Source organism: Haliotis rufescens, unplaced genomic scaffold (assembly GCF_023055435.1).
Source record: "Haliotis rufescens isolate VD_foot unplaced genomic scaffold, xgHalRufe1.0.p SCAF_57, whole genome shotgun sequence".
Lineage (NCBI taxonomy): Eukaryota > Metazoa > Mollusca > Gastropoda > Lepetellida > Haliotidae > Haliotis > Haliotis rufescens.
Genome location: NW_025964301.1, coordinates 1,125,690 through 1,136,033, shown reverse-complemented (window position 1 = coordinate 1,136,033; position 10,344 = coordinate 1,125,690). Strand labels below are relative to the sequence as shown.

Below are 10,344 nucleotides of genomic sequence, written 5' to 3'. Positions count from 1 at the left end.
ATTGTCACGGCTGTGATCCTTTTACGCCAAATAGGTCTATGTCCTTGCATCGCCACGGCTGTTTGTTTTGTTTGTTTGTTTGTTGTTTAACGCCGCACTCAGTAATATTCCAGCTATATGACGTCGGTCTGTAAATAATCAAGTCTGGACCAGACAGTCCTGTGATTGATATCATGAGCATCGATCCACGCAATTGGGATACGATGACATGCATCAGCCAAGTCTGCGAGCCTGACCACTCGATCCCGTTAGTCGCCTCTTACGACAAGCATAGTCGCCCGGATCTTCACTGGATTGTCTGGTCCAGACTCGATTATGAACAGACCGCCGTCATATTGCTTGAATATTGCTGAGTGTGGCATTAAACAACAAACCAACAAACAAACACACCTAATGGCTATTTCAGCTGAATCGGAAACTCAGTTCATTAATACTTCTTACCTATCAAAGCCTTTAAAGCTTTGGAGCACTTATCAACATACATCTGGTTGTAGATGTGTATGTCATACTCATTACCCCCACCGCTGCAGTGTATGCCAACCGTTAGGTGGTGATATGCGCAGATATGTAGATTGACATGGCAGATAGTTCCGAATAGGTTTAACTTACGTGGCGTGTGGTTGGTCCTGCATTGCACAAAGAGGCCGTTACAACATAATGTCTCATATATTGCTGTGAAGAGCAGCGTTAAGCAGTTGTAAAATCTATACCAATGTCGAAGTCAAAAATGCCCCTTCGTGAAACTGCACAGTAAGTATTTGCTTTTTCTTTGATTTTATACTTTTCGTTTAAGAATATAAAATATTGGAAGTAAAAGGCAATATAGCGGTAAATATTATATAAATGGATCACTGAAAATCAGTGATGATATCAGGTGATTGAAAAAAGGGTAAGCATGTCCTGCCCTACCGCTAGCACCCACCACCCACACACAAAATGAGATGGTTCGTAATGCTTTTTGTATCTCATTACAGGGGGAGCAGAATTCACACGATTGACATGACAGAGAGCGTAGCGCCACCTAGGAGGAAGAGTTTTCTTCATGAAATGGTAGACGACGTCAGGAAAGTATTTGGCTTGTCCTTAGGGATACAAAGTCCGGATATTGACGTTGAAGTGATTCACGATGAAGAGAAAAGGGTCCATTTTACAGACGAAATGTCGCTGAAGTGTGATCAACATGTTGCCTCCAGCCTGTTCAGGATCACCAGGATTACAAAGGAGCTGGACCCAGAGGGAGCCTTGATCGTCCCCTTAGTGACAGACATTTCCGAACCAGATCACTACAACTTCTTCTTTTGGATCAAGAGTCGAACCAAATGGCAGGCAATACCAGCGTGTTGCAAGGTAGTAAGAATACATGCAATGATATAACATTTAATTTCAATAACTTGTTGGTTGGCATTCTAGAAGTTTATGAGAAAGTAACAAAACGTACAGCTTTATTCATAACAACTTCTGGTTTATTGCATATAGCGACGTTTCGATTTTCATTCTTACGCCGTCATCAAGCTGGAGTGACCACAACCAAGTGACGAGAAGGATATGTTCATGATATGTTGTGATTAGCAACAGATTAATACTAACAACATTGGTTGCTTGGTTGCGGGGGTTTGGACATGGTCAAACTGAATTTGATGGCGATAAATTTTTTGCTGGTGGTCTGAGAGGGCTGATTTGCTGTCTGCTTTGGCTATTGTAAGTCTCATGTTCTTTGAAGCGGGTATCTTCTGGGCGGGAGAGTCCACCAATCTGATTTCCGCAAAGACACCACAGTGACAATCTTATAGATGGCTCATTTCCTTTGGTGGTGGCGACTGTGTGTGTATGTGTGTGTGCGTGCGTGCGTGCGTGCTTGTACTAGTCAAGACTGATGCCGATTTATAGTGCTAGCTCAATGAGATACCATGCCGCAGTTTAACATGAATACCCCACTCAGACACAGTATACTGGCCCCGTGCCGACCCGTCCTTGTTTTAGCCCCTTAATGCCGAGCGCCAGACAGGGTAACAACAAGTACCATGTGTTAACGTCTTTTGGTATGACGCGGCCGGGGATCGAACCCACCACCAGGGAAGGGGGAGGGGGGGGGGGGGGGGGGGGGGGATGTTGCTTGTTTGATGCCTGCTTGGTGCTTAAGTAAATCTGAGGAACAGTCTTGCCAATGTAGTGTAGGGTGATTCTGATGTGGCCGTATTCTGGTCTGGTCGGTTTGGGTTTAGGCTGGAGTGTGGTGAAAATGGTCCTCTTGACGACTTCTCATGAAATCAGTTACATTTGTTAGATAGGGTGTATGTGGGGTTGTGAGTGAATGAGTATGACTAAGTGTTGCTTTTAGAAAGTTTCTAGTCCCATCATAGTGCTAGTCAGCAAGAATGGTCATCGAACGTTATATCCATGTGTGGATTTGAGCAAAGATTTTTGGTCTGAAGAGCCAACGTTTTATCTACTTTGCTTTTATACCGACCAATTTGTATAAAAGCGGCACAACCCTATCCATTTTTATCAGAAATATCTACAAACAGCAGAGTGCCCTGTACAGTTCCGACTTTCAAATAGTTACATATATTCTGATTATTTCGAATTTATTTCTTTGTGTATTATGGTGTGATCTTAAACCTCAAACTGAGTGAGTGAGTGAATATGGTTTTACGCCGCTTTTAGCAATATTCCAGCAATATCACAGGCGGGGGACACCAGAAATGGGCTTCACACATTGTACCCATGTCGGGAATCGAACCCGGGTCTTCGGCGTGACGAGCGAACACTTTAACCACTAGGCTACCCGACCGCAGCTTTAAACCTCAAACTGACCAAATAGAAGAATTTAGGGACTGCAAGACTTGTAGAACATGTATTAAGAGTGACTCTCGTGAAACATAACACTCTTTATTTCAGGATGGTGTGATACGCGGTCGTTTGGAGCCAATGGACATATTCTGTGCTGTGGCTGAAGTGATTGTGGAAGTACACACAGTTTCGCCTTTCGGGAGTACATTTGTATCCCAAAAAGATGAACGAATTCAACTGGTGTTCCAAGAAAATGCTGTAAAAGAGAACACTGAATTTCATTTCCAGGTATCTATTTATTTCAGCCACCGTATATAAAAATATCCTTTGAAAATCGACGTTGAATGTAACTAACTTATGTTAGGTTGTTTGAGTTAACGTGTGAATGTTTTTTGAGCGAGTGATTGAGTTTTACATCACTTTTAAATATGCCAGAAATATTATGGCGGGGGACACCACAAGTGGGCTTGATCCATTGTACCCATGTCGGGGATTGGAACCTGGGTCTTCGACGAGCGAATGCTTTAAGTGAGTGAGTGAGTATAGTTTTATTCTGCTTTTAGCAATATTCCAGCAATATCACAGGCGGGGGACACCAGAAATTGGCTTCACACAATGTACCCATGTCGGGAATCGAACCCGGTCTTCGGCCTGACGAGCGAACGCTTTAACCACTAGGCTACCCGATCGCCCCTGCGAATGCTTTAAACATTTGGCTACCTCACCGCTCGAATATCCTTTTTTAAAAAGAATCATGAGTGATACCAATTGAAATTAACGCATGCACATGTACATGACATTGGAATTTTATTGAAATAAATAATTTGTCCCAGAAATGCTTGAACAATATTACTATGCTTCAGTCTGTTGAAAAAAAAGAAATTGCCTGCCACAAAATTAAGGAAGCCTTTTCGGGCCATTCAAGTTTTCTCTTGAAATTTCAAGATGCTGTGCTGAAATTCAAGATAACGATCTTGAAATTACAAGATAACAAGTTGAAAATTTAAGATTTTAATTTCAACAAAGATCTCGCGATTCCGGGAAGAAAATAAGGAAACAAGTGTCCAAACAGGCTTCCGTACAAAAAAGCATTGTTTTATATTAATGAGTGAGTGAGTATGGTTTTACGCCGCTTTTAGCAATATTCCAGCAATATCACGGCGGGGGACACCAGAAATGGGCTTCACACATTGTACCTATGTCGGGAATCGAACCCGGGTCTTCGGCGTGACGATGTTTTATATTAAAAACATATCTGGTATTATTGCTGTAGCTGAACGAATTTCTAATCTCGATGTTAAATTCCAGTTCCAACCCCAACCAATATCAATTGGACGTTCCCACGGATACCTAGAATTGTTTGATTATTAATAACCATTATTGACATAAATGACAAATGCCTGTTATTATGCCTTATATCTCCAGGCAGAGTTATTTGACCAAAAGAGGCTACAGGAGTACAAAGCACGCCAGCTCGGAGACTGCATCATCGGAGCAACAAACATCTTAACTGTGACAGTCAGCACCCAGCTGCAGCTTCCTGCCCAACTATCTTTGCCTCTCGACATAGACGAGCCTGACGACACAGACGACAGCAAAGTGGTTTTCCTTCATTATCATTCCAACATGGACGGCGACACAGTTGTCGACGTTATTGAGGACTGTATATCTGTGGACAACCGTTGCTATACGACTGACGTTATGAACTTTTGCAGGTAAGATGTCAATTCATTCACCTTTATTTGAGAGAACGTACAGGTATGGGTAGGACAGTATTAGGTGGTGAGGTGAGGTGAAATGAAGTTTAACGTCGCGTCCAAGATTATTGCACTTATATAGCGACGTGTGTGTGTGCGTGTGCGTGTGCATGTGCGTGTGCGTGTGCGTGTGCGTGCGCGCTTGCACTAGTCCAGTCTGATGCCTATTTATAGTGCTAGCTCAATGAGATACCATGCCGCAGTTTAACATGAATACCCCACTCAGACACAGTATACTGACTCCGAGCCGACCAGTCCTTGTTCTAGCCCCTTATAATTAATGCCGAGCGCCAGACAGGGTTACAACAAGTACCATCTTTTAACGTCTTTTGGTATGACGCGGTCGGGGATCGACCTCCTGACCTTCCCTTCTCCGGGCGGACGCTCTACCACTAGACCACGGAGGCGGTCTAGCACAGTATTAAAGACTATATGAAGATATGAGTTGACTGTTTTACTGTTTTATGGACATAGTTTTAAAGAAACATCATATAATACACTAATTTCCAGCATTATTGTACCTGTGGCGTGGGTTGCCAATATCAACTTTCTAAAGTTCCTATAAATAAATAAATAAATAAATAAATAAATAAATAAATAAATAAATAAATAAATAAATAAATAAATAAATAAATAAATAAATAAATAAATAAATAAATAAATAAATAAATAAATATGTAGAGTGACAAGACAAATTAAAGATGCTCTATTAAGGTTTAACTTTACATTTGTCATTCAAAAGATGCTTTAGTTTGTTCTACTGGATATGGCTAGCTATCCCATATTACCACTGGCCAAACTGTTTCGATTAATGGTCGTCTTGTTTTCAGCTTCGCTACAGGTCGAGTTTCGCGTTCAGCATCAACCGACGCAATAAGCGAAGCAGCTTTGCGTCTGAGGGGGGACATCGACATCTGCAACATCATCACCTTCATCAACTACGAACCCGACGAGAAACTGTACCGTCTGTTGGTGGACTGTGTGGATGTCACGCGGCTCGACGGCGCTGTAGGCGTTCACGAGGCTGGGGGAATGGTGGAGGTCAAGCACAGTCGGTCAAGGGACATTCAACTCAAGAACAAAGCAAAGATTTCGATTGATCACGATCTCTCGGTTGTTAATAGCAAACGGAACAACATATATGTCTTTCAGTATTGCACATCTCAGAACAACCACGTGACTATTCCGTTCCAAATCGATGACATGGGCGGAGTGAACATCCGGTTTTCTTGGGGTGGTTATGATCATAGAGTGTATTTTCGGGTTAACAAGAAAACTCTTGAACGCTTCTGTAGTAGTGATCCTACTGTGGTTAGAAGGACCCCAGTCAGGCAACCAAGAGGCAAGGCTGTCCATGGAAGAGGTAATGCTTACCATGTGTCAAACAAAGTTGGTTGGTTGGTTTGTTGTTTAACCCCGAAATCAGCAATATTCCAGCTATATGATGGCGGTCTGTAAATAATCGAGTGTGGACCAGACAATCCAGTAATTAATATCATGAGCATCGATCCACGCAATTTGGACCGATGACATGCATCAACCAAGTCAGCGAGCCTGACCACCCGATCCCGTTAGTCGCCTCTTACGACAAGCATAGTCGCCTTTTACGACAAGCATGGGCTGCTGAAGACCTATTCTACCCCGGGTCTTCACGGGTCGTTTCAAACAAAGAGTTGACATCACATTTATACGTTTTAAAGGACATGTATTATTCTGTGCACAGCAAGTACCTGTGATCGAACTAGGAGATAAGGGACCAACCATGTGATATTCTGTGAGGGGTTAATGGTTTGGGGTATGGCTCGGATTTCGTATCGGAGACAAGATTGTTTTCAGCAACATGTGCAAAAAACCAGATATGTTTTTAATTAAATCTTGACTTAATATTTTTCAAGAGTTTGAAGCAAAATTAGTTTAGAAGCACTTCCCGGGACAATGTATTTTCTGGGATCAAAATAAAAAAATAGGTGGGGCAGGATACGCTCACCTTTTTGTAAGAACCTGGTATGATTACTATTTGATATGCTCACATGCTTATGATATTGTCGGGCTTGTACAACTGACTCTGCTTTATGCAGAGATTTCTATTGGATATGGAAAGGGTTTTGTCGCTTTGTTATCATTATAATTATGATTATGATTATTATTATGATGATGAAAACGGTCTCTGTCCTTTACATGTACGTTGATGTACCCATTAATGATACTCAGTTCGCTGATGTTCCATTTTTTTCAGCATCAAAGGTTTTGACGGAGAAGAGCATGGATGCCCTCGGCAAGAGCCTTCCCATGAGCGAATGGCATGGCATTGGGCTTCAACTCAGTCTAAACCATGACGGCATGCTAGCTCTACTAGATGGCCACAAAAATATATGTACACCAGGTTTTCTAATCCTGAAAGATTGGTTCCAAAAGAATGGTACAAAATCCGAAGAACAACTCCTAAATGAATTGACATCTGCCTTGGAGGAGGTTGGAAGGGTCGACATCGCCGAAGTTGTCACGAATGTCCGAAGAGAGAACAGAGAGATACGACGATCTGATTTTGATGGTCGATATCAACCCAGAGAGGACAGTGTCTGTACTGACGATAGCACCGCTGAGGAAGTTGGTCAAGATGAAACTGGTGCCAGTAGTTCACAGACATTTGAGGTCACACGAAAGATGTCCCAGGACTCCTTCGATAGTGGCGTGTCTGAAGATGGCCCCTTGTCCAGACCACAGATTGAGGACCACATCTGTGATTTACCATCAAGAAGGGCTTCAACTGGAGTTGTTAGGTCCAAATCAACTTCTTTCATCTTTCCAGTTGATCTTCAATAACTGTGCGGACCTTAGAGTTTGCCAAGTATGTCTGGCAAACACTTTAAGGCTGTGTTGGTCATGGACTTGGCAAAGTCAAGCACACATTTTCCTTTCTTCGGAGATAAATCCCCATTATAGATTTGCACAGTATCCTCTTGTATGCGTCGATGCAAAAAGAAGGGCTGGGTTTTGTTGAAAAAAAGCTGTGAATATGATATTATCTGAACATGGTATGATTGTGTACATAGAAAAAAGTTCCCTAACACACTCTGTTTTTGGCCTCGTATGTGGCCTAATACGGGAGATGAATATCTGGAAAAATGACGGACATCTGATTCGTTACATCGACTAGTCGTGGGCACATTCACCGAATGGAAAGAGAACTTAGGTATCACCAACCTACATTTGAGCTTTTTTGTTCAGAGCTAGACAAAGGTGTAAACCAACAGGAGACTCTAAAAATACTTGTGCACCCGGCCCAACAACACTGTATGCAAGGGGGCACCGTTGGTCCAGTCGTCTAAGGCGCCGCTATTCGATGTGCAGAGTTGTGTCCCTTTGGCACACCAGAAACCTATGATTGTGGGTTCGAATCCCAGTTCTCTCCGATTATGATTCTAGGTTTGTCAGCACCATACCCGTGCTCGTGAGTTTCACCGAAGAGGTAAACGTCTGGGACCTGCATTTCTTCGGGCTTTCCTCCAACATTAAGCTGACACGCCGTGACATAACTGGAATACTGTTAAAAGCGGCGTTAAACACAACTCACTCACTCACTCACTCACTCTCTCACTCACTGTATGCAAATTTACTCAGGTGTGTTTTTGCAACATTGACATGACCAAAATACTCACATGTATACTTATTGCACATGTGTAATTTATTCACACGTAAGGACATAAGAGAAAACCGGTAAATATAGTGATGACTTGGGTCTCAAAAAAATTTAATTTTTGACGGACGTTAATCAGGACCTGGCAGTACATAATTTCCTTCCTATATTTATACCTGGGATAAAACTACAGTAACTGACACCTATCTGATACCCGGTGTAAATCAGAAAACTGGTAATGATTTAAGTTGCTGGGTCCGGAGTAAGGCAAAAAACAAACACTTACTTTTTTTATGAAAAGTGTGTCAGTGGTTAGTGCTAATGGTAGAGCAGGTCATGCTTACCCCTTCCGCGAAAATTGTTTGATCAAGATTACAACATTCGAGGCCTCGGGAAAGTTTTCAAAAAGGTGTATTGTGGACATGGGATGACATTTCCAAGTTTGACGCATCAGTAAACCCAAATGTCCGATACAATTCCCTGTATTAACTTGTAACAAATGTTCCCGTGTTACTTATGTAAAATTTGACTTGCCTTTGCATGTGTTTGTGACTACCTTTTCGCTATTGGATTGTGTTTCGTCAACACATACTCATGATATAGTCGGAATCGTACAATGGACTCGGCTTTTAGCTCAGTTTTCTCATGATTATGGAAATGTGGCGTGTTTTTCTTCTTCTTTTTTCAGCTATTCACGACAACGTTTTCCTTGGCTACATGCATACATGATTTATACATTATTTCATGTACATGATCTGCTCAAAATGTTTTCGTTTTAATATATGAACAAGAGTGAATGCGTTGTGTTTTACGCATTTAGCAACGTTTCACCAATATGACGGCGGGAGACACCATTCTTGGGTTTCACATATACCCCTCATGTGGGGACTCGAACCCGGGCCTTCGGCGGGAAAAACGAACGCTTCCTCCACTGGGCTGCCAGACCGCCAAATGAAGATGTGTTTTACAACATATCACAGATCGTAATTAACCTCAGGAATATATGAACACCTTGCGTGCTGTGGAAGGGTATGTTACACACACATAGATACTATCACGCATGCTTGTCATGATCACGAGCGACAGTATGTTGTGAACTGGGTCGAGAGCTATAGCAGCTGCACTCGCGAATCCCTCCTTAACGGTGACATAGTATTGCCTGAACCGTCTCTCAGCTAGCCCGGCAAATAAAATACGGCTGTAAATATCAATTGTGTGTAATCTTCATTCCGTGAACGAAAATACGCTTCGACACTAGGGTTGCAACGGTTCGGTTCGGTGCACCGAGAACCGGTATTTGTCGTGTCGATTCGATCTTCGATCTACAATGTCCAGATTTCGATTCGGTTCATGAGGTGCCCAGCCTAGAGTCTGACCCACTGAGTTGGTGGAGGGTGAGAGAGGGAAAGTATCCCTTGTTGTCAAAATATGCCAAACAGTGCCTTGGCACACCTGCCACAAGTGTGGCTAGTGAGAGGGCCTTTTCAACAGCCGGGGATGTTGTGACTGCTCAGAGGGCTTCCCTCAGTAGTGACAATGTGGACATGCTTGTGTTTTTATCCAAAAACATGATCATCCCTGATGACCTGATTGACCTCACAGTCTGAGGTGAAGAGTTTGTCCTGTTGGTGCACAGTGTTGCACTGTTCAAAAAAAAGGTTAAAGTAAATACATGTTTTGTTACTTATTTATGCATATTATACATGAACCATTGTTTATTATTAGACTAATGAATCGAATCGAAAATAATCGAATCGAATGGAAATAATCGAGCATCGAACCGAATCGAAGTATTGGTGAACTGTTGCAGCCCTATTCGACACTGCAGCTCACTTTGTTATATCTAAATAAATATACTATCAGCAATAACAGCTACTTTACTCTGTCATCATCAGCATACATTCTTGGATCAGGTGACCGCCTCCGTGGTCTTGTGGTAGAGCGTCCGCCCGGAGAGCGGAAGGTCCAGGGTTCGATCCCGGGCCGCGTCATACAAAAAGACGTTAAAAGATTGTACTTGTTGTTACCCTGTCTGGCGCTCGGCATTAAGGGGCTAAAACAAGGACTGGTCGGCTCGGAGCCAGTATACTGTGTCTGAGTGGGGTATTCATGTTAAACTGCGGCATGGTATCTCAGTGAGCTAGCACTATAAATCGGCAT

General features: G+C 42.6%; 1 protein-coding gene across 1 annotated transcript; it reads left to right on the top strand.

Moving 5' to 3' along the window:
- Nucleotides 1-646: 646 nt before the first annotated feature.
- LOC124137884 lies at nucleotides 647-7,950 on the top strand. The gene is made up of 6 exons (XM_046504361.2): nucleotides 647-750; nucleotides 975-1,347; nucleotides 2,899-3,078; nucleotides 4,216-4,505; nucleotides 5,378-5,910; nucleotides 6,784-7,950. Exons 1-6 carry the CDS (start codon nucleotides 713-715, stop codon nucleotides 7,368-7,370), a joined length of 2,001 nt encoding a protein of 666 aa, XP_046360317.2. The 5' UTR covers nucleotides 647-712; the 3' UTR covers nucleotides 7,371-7,950.
- The last annotated feature ends 2,394 nt before the right edge of the window (nucleotides 7,951-10,344 follow it).

Coding starts and splice junctions, on each gene's coding strand:
- LOC124137884 (XM_046504361.2), top strand. CDS start 713: ATGTCGAAGTCAAAAATGCCCCTTCGTGAAACTGCACA. Junction 751..974: donor CCCCTTCGTGAAACTGCACA/GTAAGTATTTGC, acceptor ATCTCATTACAG/GGGGAGCAGAATTCACACGA. Junction 1,348..2,898: donor CAATACCAGCGTGTTGCAAG/GTAGTAAGAATA, acceptor TCTTTATTTCAG/GATGGTGTGATACGCGGTCG.